Source organism: Rhinopithecus bieti, unplaced genomic scaffold, assembly GCF_001698545.2.
Source record: "Rhinopithecus bieti isolate Rb0 unplaced genomic scaffold, ASM169854v2 scaffold_1070, whole genome shotgun sequence".
In the NCBI taxonomy this organism is placed as follows: domain Eukaryota; kingdom Metazoa; phylum Chordata; class Mammalia; order Primates; family Cercopithecidae; genus Rhinopithecus; species Rhinopithecus bieti.
In genome coordinates, this window is record NW_016803844.1 from 478,767 (window position 1) to 498,866 (window position 20,100).

The following is a 20,100-nucleotide window of genomic DNA, read 5'->3' on the forward strand; positions in this document are numbered from 1 at the left end:
CAGGGCAGAACTTTCAAACAGGCTGAGCCCCAGTTCAACGTGGGTGAGTGCGCCTAAGGGCCCAGCTCTGGGAATTGAGCAGACTGAAAACGTGGAGAGTTTAGCCAATGAAAAATTGTCACCGTGTTCGGATCGATGCCTTGAACCCGGTTTTAAGTGCGCCACGCTCACTTGGGTCAGTCTCTGGACATTGCGGTGGGCTGAGGTTCCCGCGGGCACGACCCCCCACACTGAGTTTTCATGGACACGACCAGAGCCGTCGAGGCGGGGAAGGGAATGGACCAGAGGCTGAACTTTGGCTTCTTCCTCTGAAAGATCACTCCTCCAGTTCCGGGGCAGAGACTCAGACCATCTTGTGGGATTACACGAGATAGGATCGAGTCCAAACGGGTCCCCAGAGCGGCTAGGCGCGCCGGAGGGAATCTAAGTGTTTAATTAACTGCCCCCTTCACAGACACCCCAAAGGAGAAGGAACTCAAATAGGCATCCCCACCCAAATCGTTTGATCAGAGGAAATTGGGTTTCTCTCCCCACTCCCAACCCACTCCCTTCACTCTTCCTGTCTTTCAGTCCATCAGGATTGTTGGCTTAAAAAAAAAAAAAAGGCATATAATCGGGGGCGGGGCAGAGGCTCCTAGCGAGCCGCACTTGCGAATCTGGGACGCGCTGGGGTGAACTTCTTTCTCCCTGCGCATAATCCGCCTGCTGCTCTGCCCCACCGGCTGCGCGCGGAGCGGGTCCCAGCTCTGCTAGCCTCCCTGCGCCCGCGCGCGGCCGGAGCCTGGCCGGACCTCGCTTTCGGGGCCGAGCCGGGGGAACGCGTTGGGCGCGCGCCCAGTGCCTCGATCCCGCGGCGGGCGTCCGCGCTCCGCGTTTCCGCTTCGCGCCGGCCCGCGGCCGAGGCGGGGTGGCGCGGGCGCCGCGGCGCGCGGCTTCGGAGCCCGAGCGCAACTCGCCTGCAGCCCAGCTGCACGCCGCCTCTGGCGGCCGACGCCGCCCGACCAGCGCGCCCAGGAAATGCCGAGCCTGCCTGCGCTGACTTCCCCGAGACGCGCCGCGGCCGGCACGGAGACTTTCTGGGCCCTGGATGGTTCGTGCGCTGCTCACCCTTGCCCACCCCTGACGCCGCAGCCCGCAGTCCGGCCGCCCCGCCGCCCCGCCGCCCCGCCGCGGCGCCGAGGACAGTGCAGCCGAGTTGCGTCTCCCCCGTGCGAGGTGAGTGGCAGCCGGGATCCCGGCGGGTTCCGCAGAGGGGGCTGCGGCGCGGTGGTGGGGGGCGAGCGCCGCAGGGACAGGGCCGGGCACTTCGCTGGCACCGCCGGGGTCTGTGACAACCAGACTGGGTCGGTGTCGCAGAAGATCAGGGAGAAGGTCATAATCGGTTTGTTGGGTTATGTAGAGAGGGAAAGCAGAGTACTGGCTGCAGCATCGCGAGGGCTTCACAGAGGCTCCCCGCATGGCTCCTGTTTACTGCATCACAACCAACTCTTCCCTTGGTTTTCTCCGGCGTGGAAACCAGTTCTGTGGCCCGAGGGTCGGGGCGATGCGGGGCGCCGGGAGGCGAGGGTGCGTTGGCGTGTTCCCGCCGCTTAGGATCGCCTGTCACCTACTGGCGTCCGGAGGGAGGGTCCCGATTCCCTCCTCTTGCGCTTGGGGAAAGGGCTGGTGGCTTTTTGGCAGGGGCGAATCAACTCCCACCACTCTCCCAACCCCCTGCCCCGCGATGGTGTTTTCTGAATGTAGCACGGATATAGGAAAAAATGGGAGCTTCTTCCTCTCTTGAGGTAGAAAAAGTTGAAGAAACTAGGCATGTTAGTAATTATTAGGAGCAGGACTCAGGATGCAGCAGAAAGCTGTTAAATTTTCATTGCCCTCTAAGAAAAACAAACGGCATCGCCAGTGACTATTGGCAGTGCTGTGTTATTCTTGGGACTTTGGGAAAATTGTTCACAGATTGTCTTCAGGAGGCTGAAGAATGAGGTTGGGGGTTGGGAGAGAGGGAGGACGGCTGGCATCACGCTGAGTTCCAGCTTGCCTAAGGAGGGTTCAGGATCACAAGCCGAACACGTTTGGTTGCTGGTTTTTAAAAGGATATCAGCGGCAGAACTGAGGCTATGAACAAGGCGAACACACCACGGGAACCAGCTTAAAGAAAAAATAAATAAATAACCACCACCAATAAAAAAAAAACATGTAAAAATCTGCCTCTCCTGCAGAGTTCACATCTTTTGTGCTATAAAATGAATGCACGTATATGTGTCTTTTAGGATAAATTTTATGAATGGCAAATCAATGAAATTGTATCTTGTATCTGTTCATGCATACAGTGTTGTCTACTGCCTCGTTTTAATCAGTACTTCGGAAGGCTGTGCCTGCAGTTGATGTTATATAATTGACGTGGTTCACCATCAGACATTTTTTTTAATGTACTTTTGGAGTAGAGGGAACTTCCATCTGTCTTTTCAGACAGGCCCAAGGTGTAGACGGGTGAGGGTTGCTAATGTTTGCCATAGTCCGGCTCCAGATGTGTGAGCTCAGCTGTTGCCTGTCACTTAGGTGACAACTGGCCCTTTCCCACTAAGCCTTTGCTGTCTCCATTATCCTCAGTGAAGTGTCAGTGTTCAGCCGCCTTCTATTATCAGGAGTGGACTCTAGCCCCTTGGGAGCCGGCAGCCTTGTTTGACCGTCCCCAACATTATATCTATTTTCAGACTCTAGAAAGCAAAAAAAAAAAAAAAAAAAAAAAAAAAAAAAATCCCATGACAGCGAGATAGATAAATTTTGAATTGAGCATCAACTTAATCCAAAGATTCTGCTTTAATCAAGACAGCTCTGTAAGGATGACGCAATATTTGTCAAGCCTTTTCTCTGGAACAATATTTACTCCCACCAGGGGATTTTAAACAGCAGCCATTCATCTTGCTGTCTGGTGGAGCCTATTTCAGTTTGCCTCCAATGTGGTCCTAGCCTTGGTGGCTAGGCTTGGCCTGGGACAGGAATCTGTCGTTGTAGCCCAGCTGGAGCCTGAAGAAAGCAAAATACAGCACCTGCTGGTACCAGAGGGTTTCTAAATGCCATCAACTGGCGAGTCAGGAAACACAGAAGGAGATATTTTACAAGCTCTTCCAGAAATGTTTATACAAAGGATTTAGAGGTTAACAATGCATGTGCTCTACATATTAAAACTGGAAGGTGCTACAAATAAATGGATGTTACCCACAGTTAAGGGTTTGCACACTTGCTGATGAACTTGAAAATCTCTAAGTTTAATAAGTTGTGGCTAACATAGTATGATTCATTCTTATAAATAAGCCTCAAAAGGAAGGAAGGAAGGAAAAGAGGGAGGGATGAAGAGAGGGAGGGAAAAGGGAAGGAAAAACTGGATAGTTTATAGAGATAGACACATTGATGCAACTGAATGGGCTTAGTAAATTAATTTTTCCATCTTTAATTTGGTACTAAGTGGCGAGTTATTCACTGAGTGAGCCTGTTGGTTCACAGGTTTTAAAAAGAAAAGTGATATATTTTACTAAAGTGACAGATTCAATCAGTTCTGCCAGTAACACCAGTGAAGCTTAAAAGCTTATTATGTTTTATAATCAAGGTCCATGGAACCACTGTTTGTCCATGGTGGGTGGTGGTGTAGTAAGTCAGCTTGAGTCTCTCAAATAAAATCTAATATTAGCTAGGGAGAAATAAAGATCCCCTGTAGGGTTAATAGCTGAACTCTTAACTTTAGAGTCAGATGTAGGTAAAAGTCTAGTTGTTCCTAATATTCTCTCCTATGATAATTCTGAGAAGACCAAAAAAGTTAAATTTTGTAGTTTGTTTGATTACACCTTTTAAAAAGTAGCTGATTTCTCTAAAATATCTTATAATTACTTGAAAGCAAAATACAAAGACTTGAGTATTATGAGTGATTGTCTATAATACTCATGAAAAGGAACAAGAATCTTTACAAACTATTTTCCAGTAATTAAGTAACTCTCTTAATGGCCTATACCTATATTTTGGGTTGTCTAATATTATGGGAAACAATTTTCAATAAAGATTGTCATTACTTGCATTCTAATTACTACAGTTAACTTCCTGCTTAAAGTAGTTTATAAAGGGCAAATTTTTCCTTTTAAAGAAAGACAGGAAAAGTACATGCAGTGGTGCTTGGCTCTATAGCCCCAGCTACTGGGGAGGATCGCTTGAGTCCAGGAGTTCAAGTTGAGCCGAGGCTACATTGTGAGACCCCATCTCTGGGAAAAAAAAAAAAAGTGATTAAAAAAATCAAAGTGATTCTCATCTGTGAATAGAAATGTTAAAAATATCACTTGGCTAGGATAGACTCTTCCCCCTTGGAAAAAATAGTTGTCTCTTTCATCTCCATATTATGTAAAATAATACCAACTGTTTAACCCTTATTAGTGAGAGAATGTTGAGATTGCTTAAATCTATGTATTATTATTCCACAATAAAGAGAAGGAGTTAGGAAAGTGAAAGATTTGTGTTTCTGGGTTGCTTGGTTGGTGGGTTGGTGTTTTAAGGGACCATTACTTCTTTTTCTTCTGGTCACAGAAGAAAGGATTATTGGATTGCACCCTAGTATCTTTAGAAGGTTGGTGTGAGCAAGCAAGTAGAGAGAGGCAAGTACGATAATCTTGGCATCAAGACCTGCATTGTTGCAGTTCCTCGAAACCTCACTCAGCCTATGGAGCCAGCACTCCAGAACACGTGCCAAGGACCAAGATGGCACTGAGGAATCTGGAGCAGCCCCTAGTCTCTAACTTCCCCATCTCTGGACACACAGAAGTATAGTACCTCATCTGCCCCAGTAACTGGTAACCACACCCCCATTGTTTATGTTCATGCTGAACTGAAGTGGAGGTTAATTACCTATGTGTTGATGAATGAACATTTTGGAGCAGTGAAAAAAGCCTGGCCTGAAATTGTATGGGGAGTCCCAGTAAGCTGCTGTTTCCCTCCTTCCCCTCTCTCCTGAAGCAGGGATGGCGAACAAGACAGGCTTTACAGGTTGGAGCACACTGATGTCATGACACTTCTGGCACAGAGATATGACAGAATAATCAGATCACTTTTCTGTATGCCAGAATGACACGATTTTTCCAAGAACCATTCCTGAGCCACTGGTCCACTGGCATTGACTATTTCCAGTTATGGGGGGTAGGGAGGGTGATCAAACCTCTCAGAATGTAATAATTCTTCCTATGTCTCTGTTTTATGCACTTGTTTAGACTAAATTCTAAATGCATTTTGGTTATTTTTGAAGGGACCTCTCCAGGAACAAGAATGATTGCCCAACCTGAACCTATTAGACCTTTCCAGCTTCATTCTCCTGTAAAGAGAGATTTTACATATAAAATAAAAGTAAAAATGTCAGCCAGGCAGAAGCCAATGTAAACATTTTAAAACGTAGAGCTGCAAACTAGCAAGCAGCTATCATTTGCCTTTACTTAACTCTTCTCCCCTAAGTTTGGTCCTAAGTGAGCCTAAAAGTCAACTGACCAATTCAACAGTAGTTGCATTTTTCTCACTGGTAGATTTGGGGTAAACTCTTGGGAGAGATGCCTTTCATTTCTAGTGGATTACGCTTCAGAAAAAAAAAAAAAAAAAAAAAAAAGTTAGGGCTGTGTTATTTCAGTTGTTCTGGTACTGAAGTCATGGACTTCTTTCTAGGAGTTTTGTCCCAGCTGCTGATTTATAACAGCCACCAGCTTCTCCTTTGGGTGTGCTTCTCTCTATGTCCTTTTCTCATTGGGTCTCTGGAAGAAAGATCTGTCAATAATGCAATGAAAATATTGCCGTGAGATGCAGACGGGTAAGTATACTCCTCCATGCTGACCACTCTCGCTCAAGCTGCCCTTCTTTTATCTGAGGCAGAGATCCCCTGACTTGCAATTATGGTCTTTGACTTTGGTAACAATTCTGTTTGAAATGTTTCCAATTATACACAATATTGGCGGCATGTAGCAGCTGCATGCCAAAAAGCATTTCGAAGTGTGTTCCAAGACTCAGGCTGTGATTGCTTTTAATTTAAATAAAGGCTATTTGGTTTCCTGTGATGTTTTTTATAACCACCTTTCCCCCCATTTTTGTTGCCTTTAAAAAAAGAAGTCTAATATAAAGTAGCCACCACGTAATGTGCTATAATATTGGCCCTAGTTTTCTAGGATAGCCATTTTCTTTGAGCAAGCACAACAAACTTTTTAATAAAGGAATTTTAAAGAAACATTTATAGCAGTTTGGATTACCCCAAAGAAGTAAAGAGGAAAAGGTTATCTTAGAGCACATTGTAAGTAGCTAATGTTTTCAAGTTTGCCTCTCTCCCTTTTTAGGGACATATCAATATAATTATCTTTTAGGTTATTGGATATCATTTGGTACACTGTTTTTTCAGATTCCTCTATTTTGTGGGTCTATGAAGAAGTGTTGTAAAAGAATGTTAAAAGGTAGAGAGATCTCAATAAGAATATTCTTAAAACGGGGGATAGAGGGGAATCAGCACATAATTTCACGATTTTATTGGAAGTAAACTCTCCAAATCTGCCTCCTCTGTGGGCTTGAAGTCTCTGAACACTGAACCCTTTTTAGAAACCATTTAAAACTGGTGGTTTAAATCTTTTAATAGCTACCAGATATATTTGACTTATTAGATCTGAAAATAAGAAAATATACACACTCAGAACCTGGAGTAAATGGATAGGTAATAGAACTGGGGAGTTCTGTTTCCAGGACAATTTTGGCCCACCTGAAACATAACACCTAGAGCTAGAGGGTATCCAATAGGTGAGGTGCTAAGATGGTCCTAATTAAGGTGTTTTCACATAGGCTCTTTGAATCCTGGCAAAAACATCCTGTCAAATATAGTGCTTTTTTGGGTCGAACAGTAGTTGACTTGCATAAATGCCAACATCTCTTCTGGCATCTTTGGAAATCTTCTATAGTGTAATAAATAGTACTGTATAATCCAAATTTGTAAATGCCATGTTTCATGTAGCCCTTGTAGAGACAACTGAAATTAGCCCATGCTTCTAGGGATGATTGAGATCCTGGAGGTTAGGTGACTGCCTAAATCCAAAGTACTACCAGTAACTAATGCTGTTGGAGGCCTTTGATGAAATCTAGGAAAAGGTGTGAGGTTAAACTTAGCATAGTACTGTACTGTGAAGAAGTGCCCACCAAACAATGCTTAGAGTTTTCCCTTAAATACCCTTTATCCTTGGAAATTGTCTTTCGATTAAGTAAACCTTCTTGGAGGAAATTTGCTCAACTGGGGTAAAATGAGGTTTGTGTTATTTTACCAGCTGAACACCCTAGCTTGCCAGACACATCCACCTTACCCAGGCCCATTGCTATAGAGACAAAACCCACAGTAACTATGGTTGAAATAGAAAGTCTATTAAAACCTTTTTCTATATTGGCCAGCTCTTCTGCCCCAGTTAAAATGCTGCCTTCTGTGTACACACACACATACGAGTTTCAATCTAATAATACTAAAGTGCTTTAAGCCATGTATAGTTTCACCAAGGGCATTTGTACTTCTTTGGTTTCTTTTATTTCACTGATAAGCAAATATTATGGCAATTTTCTGAAGAAACTCATAACTTGTTAACTATAGTTTATACTTCCAACTATCCTATTTACATGCATGAATAATCTGAGTTCCTAATTTGGGATCTGAAAAGGGGCTAGAATTCGGGGGTGTCCAATCTTTGGCTTCCCTGGGCCACATTGGAAGAATTGTCTTGGGCCACACATAAAATATACTAACACTGACAATGGCTGGTGAGCTAAATAAAAAAAAAGAAATCACACACACACAGAAATCTCAGAATGTTTTAAGAAAGTTTACAGATTTGTGTTGGGCCGCATTCAAAGCCATCCTGGGCTGCATGTGGCCCACGGGCCGTGGGTTGGACCAGCTTGCACTATGTAGTGCAGTATGTTGTTTTGCTTTGAAATATCTCTTTCAAATCATTTAGAGAATGTTAGGTTTTACATAAGAAGACTGCTTAGTGCTCTAATGTTGAAATACGTTAAAATGTATGTCAAAAAGAGATTACATTTTACATTCTTCTGTGACGATGTAATTAATACGTATGTTCAGTGTTTGAAGTATATGCATGTTACATAATTTTTAGAAAGAGATAAAGTTAGGTCTGAAGTGCATTAGAGAATCACAGATGTTTCTTGTAAGAGAATACATATGCTTCATAGGAATTTTGAACTGCTTTCTGACGCTAAGCTTTGTTCACTGCAAGGATCATATGAATAATTTCATTGAGTTACCCCGTTCTTATTTACACAAGCCTTGAGAAAGGAGCTGAAGTGATAAATAACTTGCCCCCTCACCTAGTTCTGAATTGCTTTAGCCTTTTATGTTTCATGAATGTGAAGGGAGGGAATAAAATATACAGAGAAGATGTTTGTGTTTAAATAACTTAATCATACAAGTTCCCTTTGTGGGCCTTCTATACGCTTAAACAGCTTGGCAGGCTAATAGCCAAAAACGTGTCCTCAAGTACTGCCAAAAGTGTTAAAAGCAGACCAGGCTTTCTCCATATTGAGGTACTGGGAACATATTTTTTTTAACCTTCTGAATTTTGGGAATAAATCAGAAAAATCACTCTTTTTTTTCCCCTCCCTTTCCTTACCCACAGAAACCAAAATTATTATTAATTGCAGTGCTGAAATGAGAAACTGATAGGAATTATGATGATTGTGTGAGAGTGTTTTAAACTAGCCTGATTTGGCTGTTTAGGCAGAAAGCAACCAGGTTATGATAGTGTATCATGGGTCTTTTTTTTGTTACTGTTTATGCTGCCTGTGGACACTGGCTCTTTGCTTTAGTTCCATAACTCTTTTTTTGAGATGGAGTCTCCCTCTGTCGCCCAGGCTGGAGTGCAGTGGCACGATTTCGGCTCACTGCAACCTCTGCCTCCTGAGTTCGAGATTCTCCTGCCTCAGCCTCCCAAGTAGCTGGGATTACAGGCACATGCCACCACGCCCGGCTAATTTTTGTATTTTTAGTGGAGATGGGATGTCACCATGTTGGCCAGGCTGGTCTTGAACTCCTGACCTCAAGTGATCCACCTGTCTCGGCCTCCCAAAGTACTGGGATTTCAGGCATGAGCCACCTCACCTGGCCTAATTCCATAACTTTTAATGAAATACTTTGTCGATTTATTCTGTTTTTTTTCTCAAGCAGAGATCCCAAAATAGACAGTAGTGGAGGGATGTGCTGTAATAGTACAGAAAAAGCCAGTTTTTTTAAAACAGTTTTTTGGATTAAAACCAAAAAACTCAGACTAGTACAATAACTGTGTGATTTTTGAGCCAGTCTCTCGGCCTCTCTGGGCGTCAGTTTCTTCATATATAAAATGAGGGAATTAGACTAGATCAGTGCATATTAATCAAAGGATTGAATGACACACATCTAAATACAAATACACAGATTTTAATGCAGTGGGTTTTGGGTGCAGTCACACTTTTAGCTTGAACAAGCTCCTCACATGATTCTAATGCACACCTGCTGCTGCGCCGTTAAATTAGATGATGTCTAAGGTGTTCTTCTCATTCCAAAATTTGTTTCTAATCCTACTAGACTGAATTATCTGCCTGCCTGCTTTTCTTTCCTTTTCCTTTCCCTCCCTTCCTTACTCTGTCTCTCGCTTTTCCTTCCTTCCTTCCTTCCTTCCTTCCTTCCTTCCTTCCTTCCTTCCTGCCTGCCTGCCTGCCTTCCTTCTTTCCTTCCTTCCTTCCTTCCTTTCTTCCTTCCTTCCTTCCTCTTTTGTTCATTCATTCACTCTTAAGGACTGCTTTTATTCCTTAAAAGTTGTCATTGATATTTTGCTGTCAAAATATCATAGATGTCATTTTAACCTGGAAATGAAGGTCTATGTTCTGTGCCTGTGAGTAGATGCTAATCACAAGGAACCATGTTTGTTCACCATTGCATACCCCATGCATAACACAGTACCTGGCGCATAGTAGACACTTGACAAATACAGGGAGCCCAAAAAGTCAAGAAACTTAAAAATACATATACTGTTATGTTTTCAAATAATATGCTCAGTGTATATTTTGTCAACTTCCAAATACCTCTAGTGCAGAGTACCTCCAGATTTAAAACGAACATAACTGTTTATCTGAAAAACAATATAATAAATACATTATTTTCCTTCAGTTTCCAGACTTTAGGCATACTCTACAGTGCATTTATTATATTTTTCTCCAGGTTAACAACTGATCTCATTGCTTTAAATTTGGAAGTACTAGAGTTGGAAACATATCTGGAGGTTGACAGAAAAAGATGTTAAGCATATTATTCAAAACTATAATTAATATACTGTTGAAAAATAAGTTGATCCTATGTTTCCTCACTTTTTGAGCATCCATATTTGTTGAATGAATGAATTCCGATTTTCTGTGTCAGTTTAAGAAATATAATCTGACCAAATCACTGTAAAGGTTTTTAAATGTATCTGGGGCCAGGTGCGGTGACTCACGCCTGTAATCCCAGCACTTTGGGAGGTTAAGGCAGGTGGATCACTTGAGGCCAAGAGTTCGAGACCAGCCTGGCCAACATGGTGAAATCCTGCCTCTACTAAAAAAACAAAAAATTAGCTGGACATGGTGGTGGGTGCCTGTAATCCCAACTACCTGGGAGACTGAGGCAGGAGAATCTCTTGAACCTAGGAGGTGGAGGTTGTAGTGAGCCGAGATCACACCATTGCACTCCAGCCTGGGTGATAAGAGCAAAACCTATCTCAAAAAAAAAAAAAAAAAAATATAAACTCCATCTCAAAAAAAAATAATAAAGAAGACATATGATACCTACTTTACTTGGTTCGTTGTTGTTTGTTGCCATTTTGGGGGAGGTTTTATTATTGTTTTGTTTGTTTTTTAATTAAAAGAAGAACTTTAAAACTCACCATTCTGAAACCTGGCTAACTATCCAATTTCCTTTGAACTTTTACACTATACAGATGTGGCCAGTGGCAAAATCAGCTAGCTTTAGCACCTTCTTCCTACTGTATGCCCCCTGCCAAATCAAATAATCAGAATGGAAAATTCTACCTGAATTATCTACCTGAGTTGTTTGCACATATAACTGGAAAACTCTCTTTTAGTTATTATGTGAAGAAATACTGTGAGGCATTTTAGAAAAAATACTTAACTGTATTTTTCAAGTTATTTGAAGTTCAAGGATTATTTGAAATAAATTGAGAGCTGGTTCAGAGTACTGTGTAAAGCCTTAATATTTGCAGATTTGACTTTCTTGAAGTTTCACAGAAAATCTCCTTGTTTGTACTGGACTTCAAGCTAATGTTAAAAAAAAAAGACACGTGAAATAACAGCTCACTCTGTCCTTTCAGGTCTCTGCTCAAAGTCATCTGATGTCAGATAGCCTTCCCTGGTCATCCTGTAAAAATAGCAGCCTCCCTGCTTTTTCCCAGTCACCATCTAACACCCCCCAATCCTCTTAAGCTGCTGTACCTTTTTTCATAGCACTGTTAGATATTTATTGTGATAGCTACCTATTCCCTGAAGATGCCTCTGTACGGTGTTGTCTACTGCCATTTTAATGTTGTATATAAAATAAAGATAAGGTCAGGCACAGTGGCTCACGCCTATAATCCCAGCACTTTGGAAGGCCGAGGCGGGCAGATCACCTGAGGTCAGGAGTTCGAGACCAGCCTAGCTAACATAGTGAAACCCCGTTTCTACTAAATATATAAAAAATTAGCCAGGCTTGGTGGTGTGTGCCTGTAATCCCAGCTACTCAGGAGGCTGAGGCAGGAGAATCACTGGAACCTGGGAGGTGGAGGTTGCAGTGAGCCAAGATCGTGCCATTGCACTCTATCTTGGTCAACAAGAATGAAACTCCGTCTCAAAATAAATAAATAAGTAAGTAAATAAATAAATAAATAAATAAATAAATAAAATGAAATAAAATAAACACAAATAGTAGCCAGTATTCTGTTTTATCTGAGCTAAAATTTTTTAGAAAGGAGATAAAGATATTTTGTTTGGAACATTTTTGTGGTTTTTTCCCCCCAGCTGAAGTGGAGTTTCTCAGCTGTTTACGCTTTTATCTAAATAAAGCCAGAGAAACATGATAGAATAGGAGGAAAGATGCTTATCAAATAACCCTCCTTCCTTTTCCACACCCCCAAGTGATCAAGGAAATGTAATCATCTAGCAAAGGGATGCTATATTATTAGAAGATTGAATATTTGCAGCAAGGAAGCTGTGTGACTTCCTTCTTCATAATACACCCACACCACTCTGTAACCTTAAAAAAAAAAATAGAGGTAGAATCTTCAGGGAAGCTTGTGATGTTGCCATGTAGGTTAAAACATGGATGAGAGACTGTCTTTCACTCAAAAAATCTCCCGATATAAATTCCAGGGGTGAAAAGCTAATCCTTTAAGTGATTTCAACCAGCTTGCTAGGAAACCTAGTTGCTTGAAATTATTATTTTAATGTCTCAACTTCCAGAGCTAAATTGGCAGTGAGTCAGTTTTTCTATTAAGAAATTGAGCCAAACTTATTTATCCAGAAATTACCATGGTTTAACTTGGGGGTTCTTTATTATAATAAGACTAATACCTCCAAAGTACACAAAACGCTTTCATATTCATCTCATTTATCTTCCTTGCATCTTTATGTGCAGGTCTGACCAAGGTTATCCCAATTTACTGATAAAGAAGCTACCTTTTAGTTCAAGATGCAGCTTCCTGAGGAGCTTTGGTTTGGCAGTTCCTAAATAAAGGAATGTTTGCAGTTAAATTTTAGAAAGAAAGATAAAAGAACAATAGAAAGGGAAAGTAAGCAAGCATTTGTAGCTTACCCAAAATTGTTTGATGATGTTTTATTGTTTCATAAATATTGCTGTGCTTATGTGTGTTCTATATTAAATGCTTTTACATAATTATTGCATCTCCTACTAACTTACATGGCATCTTGGATGAGTCACATAATTTTCTGTTCTTCTTACCCACTGTGTGCCTCAGTTTCCTGAATTATAAAGTGAGGAGAGGCTGATTGATTTTTTAAGCTCAAAATTTACTTGACTCTAAAAATTTGGAGGCCATAACTTCAGGGGGATAGATAATAAATAACAAATGTGAGCTGGTAATATTATTATTAGTCTCATCATTCTCACTACCCAAATCCCGAATTAGAATTTTTTAACAGTCTATTTCAAAAGTATTCATATGTGCCAGGTGCAACTTACAGCTTTATATATTATTCAGTGTGGCCAGTTAAAATTCAACAATAGTTATGTTTTAAAGGCATAAGGACCTAAGAGAATATACTCTTCCCCTGATCAAAAGTCTGGTTTATACTTTACCTTAGAGTTCAATGTGACAGCTAAAAACAAAATTGCAGTGATATTAAAGAGCAAATTATTAATCTAATGTTACAACAGTGGCATACTTATGTTTATACTAAAAACTACAAATGTGATTATTATGTTTATACATGGCAAATGTGGACAATTTTTAAAGTAGTACTCAAATTAGCATGTTCACTTGTTGACGCACAGTGATTAGAACTGTGTTTAAAATGTGCGTGCCCATTGACCAAACAGGATTTAATTTTGGGAGGCTTAGAGAGGGTTTGCTGGAAAATAAGAATAACCTGACATTCATTTGAGTTGCATTCCTAATATTTTCAATAACCCTAATAACTTTCTTATCTTCCAAACTCCTCAGATAAATGCTAGTGTAAATATGCAGTAAGTAGTGAAACTCTTCCTATATTAATCTGTGATAACACATGTTGGCATATGTCCCCATACCTACTGGCCTGGATATTCCTTTTAGTAGCATTGTAATTAATTAAATCACTCACTTTTCAGCAAATTCTTAGAACCTTAGGTCTTGTTCACATTCTACTTAGACTGCACCCAAAGTTGTAAGTGGCCCACCGGGAAGCATTATACTATCTGTGTTACATCTGAGATTAAGCTTTTGAATTGTTCAGATGAACACAGCAGTGAGCCGTGGTGGGTCTCCCAGAAGATTCTTAAGTGACTATGAAGTGCTGTACCAATAGGAAGAACTAATAAATGTGACATTAATAATCACCAGTTTGAATCTGGGTCACTTCAGCCATGACTCAAAGATCAGACGCTATCAGATGGTAATGACTGTGTGAAAATTCTGCAGGAAGGCATTTCATTTCCTAATGACACCTTTGTGGGCCTTCTCAGCAGACTGTTAGAGGGTAGAACAGAAATAAAGTCGAATATGCCCCTTGGTCTGGAGGCTAGCGCTCCAGGGTAGAGTTGGCACACTTCTGCAGAGATGCTTTAGGAGCAGTTCACAGTGTTTTGTGTTGTCCTCTCTCCTTAAATGGATCTGCAGAACCTTTCATCTCTTGCCTCTTTTCCTAACCATTTATTCACTTCAAAGTGATGGGAGCTGTTTTGCATATTCTCTGCCTTGTTTTCTCTTCTCTGAAAAGTAAGGAGAAATTGCACTTACAAACGCATGTTAACCATTTAATGTTAAGCTTTCCCATTTTTATTTCAATTTGGTGGCATGGTTTTCCTTTCAACACACCTTTATTGAGTGCCTGTGGTTTGCCAGGCATTATGGTAGGTTCTGGGAATACAAACATTACATAGGAGTGGTTCAGTTTTTCAAGAGCACAGTGTTTTGTAAGGGAGGAAGGCATGTAAGCACTTACTGGCAGTATATTGTTGTAAAGGCAGGAATAGAGAAATGTACTGGATATAGCAGTAGCACAGAGGCAAAGCCTGAAGTTATTTTTTCTGTGTGGACTATTAAGGGAGGCTTCAAAGAGGAAGAGATGATTGAGCTAGGTCTTAACGACTAAATAGGAGTTTGGCCAAGCCAGTATCAGAATAGCAGAATGGGCCAGTTTAGGCAGAAGGAAAAGTATATACAAAGGCAGGAAACATTAGACAAGCATGATGCTTTGTGAATTTTAAGGTTTTCTTGTTTTGTTTTGTTTTTTTGAGACGGAGTCTCGCTCTGTCGCCCACGCTGGAGTGCAATGGCATAATCTCAGCTCACTGCAACCTCTGTCCCTCAGGTTTAAGCTATTTTCCTGCCTCAGTCTCCTGAGAAGCTGGGATTACAGGTGCCCACCACTATGTCCAGCTAATTTTTGTAATTTTAGTAGATACGGGGTTTTACCACATTAGTTAGGCTGGTCCTCAGGTGACCTGCCCACCTCGGCCTCCCAAAGTGCTGGGATTACAGGCGTGAGCCACCGCACCCGGCCCAAATTGCAGATTTTTCTATTTGGCTGTAAGATGAACTGTACTGTTAGGGACTGATTGCCACCTTTGTAAATCAGTTTAAATCAGAAATAAGATATGAATTTTGACAACTTTTATTGTAATCCTGTCTTTTCTGTGGCTGGCCTTAAGGTTCCAAGTAACAACTCTCTGTGTTCCTTCTTAAATATGGCATTTACCTGGCCAGCCTACCAGGTGTTTATACTTGTGTCTTTTCATCGTTATGTTGTTACAGTCTGAACTTATTTACTCTTTAGTTTCACTGCCAAGTTTGAATTTCAGCCTCAAGTGTTTAGATAACATTATGTAATGAATGTTATACTTTTATGACATTTGCTTTAGTACTGTAAGAGCTTTCCATGAAAGCTAATGGTTGAAAAAGAAGCCTGAATGTCACCAAGTGGCCTCCAGATGTGTTTTATTGTGTTGGTATCTGTTTTGTTTTCATATAACCTTTTTTTAATCTAAAAAAAAAAAAATAAAACTTTACCAAGCAGAAATAGCAGACAATAGTCTCATAGGAGATGAACTATTTTCTTCATTTCCTGATTGTTATGTTTTGAGCTCCTGCTTAAAAAACAGCAACAACAAAACCGATTTTCCATAGAAGAAAGCCTCCACAACAGTATAAATACTGTACTTTTAAAAGCAAATCATGTTTGTTTGTTTTTTGAAGGTAAACTCACTTCTTAGATTGAAAGGTTCTGCTTTCTTAGGTTGAAAGGCTCTGTTTTAATATGTTATTCTTCAATGTGGTAATAGTAAAATTGTGATTTAACATCTTTGGGAATTTCTGCCATCTAGTTGTTCACTGAGCAGTCAGGATGTTTTCAGGCAGTCTGGTGTGTGATAAATATTTTGCAGCATATGTGGGTGAACATGTCAATTTCAAAGAGCTTTACAAGCTTTAATTAATTTTCACAATAACCAGACACAATTTGCTTTATTGATGGAAAGTCCACAGACAGTGGGGTTCAGAGTCTTGCCCATATTTGTATAGTAAAGTGGTTTTCAAACATTTTTTATTGCTGAATGCTTTTCTCAAACATAAGATTATCTGGAACCCTAGCATGGAAAGTAGGATTGCTTTCGTTGGGAGCTGGAAAGGAGTTTGTCATAAGGCAGCCATATTTATAAAGACACACACACAAAAATACCTAGTTAAATTTGAATTTCAGATAAATAATGAATAAGTTTTTAGTATACATGTGTCTGAAATATTGCATGTCCCCAAGAAATTATTGGTTGTCTATCTGAAATTTAGGTTTTACTGGGCATCCTGTATTTTGCCTGGCACCCCTAAGCTGGTAACCATAACCCCATCCCTCAGCTCCCTTCCCTCCTTCCAGCCAGGTGGGGTTCCTGGTTCCTCGAACACAGCTTGAAAACCACAGACAGGAGAAGTCTGTACAAATGCTGAGAAAGAAATAATAGTATATTTTTCTTCTCAGTCCTAAATTTAGACAATATTACCACTTCCTTGGCTGTGTTAGAGAATCTTCATGATGATGCATACATGGCCACACATCATAATTTTAAAGAATTTTGCTTAGCCGATGCAGTGGCTTATGCCTTATAATCCTACCATTTGGGGAAGCCAAGGTGGGTGGATCACTTGAGCCCAGGAGTTTGAGACCAGCCTGGGCAACATGGCAAAATCCCATCTCTGCAAAAAGTACAAAAACTAGCTGGGTGTGGCAGCATTGAAGGATTGATTGAGCCTGGGAGATGGAGGCCGTAGTGAAGTGAAATCTTGCCACTGCACTCCAGCCTGGGCAACAGAGTGAGACCCTGTCTCAAAATAATAATAATAATAATACAAAAAGAATTATGCTTTGCTTTTCCTTTCTTTTATCTTAGAATAAAATACTTTCTCAATCTTTGGGAATAATGTTTAAGTCACCTATTTGTAGAAGCTAAAGCCTTAACTCCTGTGAGTTAAAGAGAACTGATGGTATAATCAGAATTGCAGTTGGCCACATAGAGTCAATAAAGAGAAGAATGAAAAGGAGTTTGTGAGTATGCCTCTAAAGCAGCCCAGCGCAGAATTGTCTCATGTGGACTTCTCCTTGTCTATTGGTCTATTTGGCAAGCACATCTTTTAGTGGTCCTGGCTTGATGGCAATGCCCATTGAAGTAATTATGTTATTTTGCTCTAATATTTTAAAGCAGCCTTCAGATATTACTCTCATTTCTCAGGTCAACTACTCCACATTTTATTTAGCCATTAAATGTTTTAGTGTAAGTGAGTACAGTCTGATTAGCAATCAGAAAGCACTAAGTTTGTTTAGGCTGAAACACTCCTCCAGTGCCCAAGGAACTCACTGGATTAACTGATTTTTTAAAATCTTTTTTTAAACATACAAGAAACTGAGGACCATAGCCTGGATCTAAGGAAATCTATGTACTTTGGGTTTGATGCTCTACATAGGTGACCTACTAACTCTGTGTAAAATTTTGTATTTACAGAATGTTAGTAGTGGTTTATTTCCTGGTGGTATAGGAATGCGTATAATTTTATTCTTAAATTTTTTTTTTTACCTTTCGGACAGAGTCTTGCTCTATTGCCCAGACTGGAGTGCAGTGGTACTATCATGGCTCACTTGCAGCCTTGACATCCTGGGCTCAAGCAGTCCTCCCACCTCAGCCTACCAAGTAGCTAGGACTATAGGTGCATGCCACCATGCCTTGCTGATTTTATATATGTGTGTGTGTGTGTGTGTGTGTGTGTGTGTGTTTATTAGAGATGAGGTCTCACTTTATTGCCTAGGCTGATTGCAAACTCCTGGACTCAAATGACCCTTCTACCCCAGCCTTCCAAAGTCCTAGAATTACAAGCTTAAACCATGCCATTCTCATGTTATATATGTGTGTGTGTGTGTGTGTGTGTGTGTGTGTGTGTGTGTATATATATATTTTTTTTTTTTTTGAGACAGAGTTTTGCTCTTGTTGCCCAGGCTGGAGTACAATGGCACGATCTCGGCTCACTGCAACCTCCGCCTCCTGGGTTCAAGCGATTCTTCTGCCTCAGCCTCCCGAGCAGCTGGGATTACAGGTGCCCGCCCCCATGCCCAGCTAATTTTTTTGTATTTTTTAGTAGAGATGGGGTTTCACCATGTTGTCCAGGCTGGTCTTGAACTCCTGGCCTCAAGTGATCCACCCACCTCAGCCTCCCAAAGTGCTGGGATTACAAGCGTGAACCACCGCGCCCACCCTAGCAGATATATTTTAAACCATGTTCCTGTGCTTAAATGTTCCAAAGTAGAGATGAAGATCATCTGGGATATTAATAGTAATTTTTTAAAATCTGCAAATGTTTATATATCTTTCAAGGTTAATTGTATTGTGAAATCTGCCCAAACTGTTTACACTTAAAATTTCTCTCATTCATTCATTTATTCATTCAACAAATACTTATTGAAGAAATATAATAGAGACATAGTCCTTAATATCGCAAGAAAGGGATTGGTGAGGTAAAAGGAAAAGACAAGGAAAGTGAAAGATATAACCCACAATCTTTGTCCTTCAAGACTTCACTATGTAGTGGGGCAGGACTGGGGCATGTACTCATACAGGTGCCCCTGAAACGGGGAGAAAAGATGATTGGCCTCTATAGCAAATGAGCTCTTTGATGCGCAGTGATAGTAAATGACTTCATGAGGCTGTGTGTTACTATCAGTACCAGAACACCCAGGACACCTGAATTCCTATTACGGGTTCATACCCCTGCATCATAAAAACAAGCACAAACTCCTGTCCATCAGGTGGGTCTGAAAAGCCATCACAATCCCTGCTGCTTTCCAAGTCCAAGGCTTGAGACCAGGGAGTTCACCTGCTTCCTCAGACAAAACCAGCCCCAAACTGGCTGCAGACTGAGGCTAGGATCCTCACCAGCTTTAAACACAGCCTGGATTTGTGCTGGATGGTGTCACCCTTCTGTAGGCTGGTTTCAATTATTTTTTTTTTTTTAGCTTATTTTTATATTCTCTTGGAGGAGACAGTAGCCTGTAATTTTATTCCTGTAGTACCTCTTCATAAAACCTGTTTACAGATCTGTTTTTTACTCTAAAACTCATACCAAATCTATGATATGGAGCAGTCCAAAATATTTGCGTATTTTTCTTATAATATTAACACATGAAAAAAGTTACCATTCATTATGTTTACCTCCTTTCACAGTTCATATAGGGTGAATTTTACTCTCTTTCTCAGTGGCCGGATGAAGGCAGAATTTGACAGGCAATTTGAGGGGATTTGTATAATAAAGCCTAGAAAACTAAAGGTTTTGTATGTGTTAAGACAACCTTTGGGTCAAAGTTAAATTCACACAAACTATTGCATAGTAAATTAAACTGAGTTATTGTTGACATTAATATGTAAATACTTACAAAAATAATCTACCAGATATACAATATAGTTGCTTTGAAATAAGGTTAAATATTTTATTCTTTATTTTGATTGGGTATGTTAAAGGTTATGTCATAATTTAATAATTTTCAAGAACTTACTGAATACAGAATATTTATTTATTTATTTAGAGACAGAGTTTTTGCTCTGTTGCCCAAGCTAGAGTGCAGTGGTGCAATCTTGGCTCACAGCAACCTCCACCTCCCAGGTTCAAGTGATTCTTCTGCCTCAGCCTCGCAAGTAGCTGGGATTACAGGCACCCACTACCACGCCTGGCTGATTTTTGTATTTTTAGTAGATATGGGATTTCATCATGTTGGCCAGGCTGGTCTCGAACTCCCGACCTCGGGTGATCCACCCGCCTTGGCCTCCTGAAGTGCTGGGATTACAGGCATGAGCCACCG

General features: G+C 40.8%; 1 protein-coding gene across 3 annotated transcripts in view; it reads left to right on the forward strand.

Moving 5' to 3' along the window:
- Window positions 1-930: 930 nt before the first annotated feature.
- The window catches only part of PRICKLE1 (prickle planar cell polarity protein 1), a 125,664-nt gene continuing 106,494 nt past the window's right edge, over window positions 931-20,100 (forward strand). Inside the window, exon 1 of one of the 3 annotated variants that reach the window (XM_017855295.1) lies at window positions 931-1,215. In XM_017855295.1, the coding sequence (XP_017710784.1) occupies window positions 1,018-1,215 (198 nt within the window). In that variant the 5' untranslated portion in view covers window positions 931-1,017. The remainder of the gene's footprint in view (window positions 1,216-20,100) is intronic. The other 2 variants (XM_017855300.1, XM_017855344.1) reach the window with 2 other exon arrangements.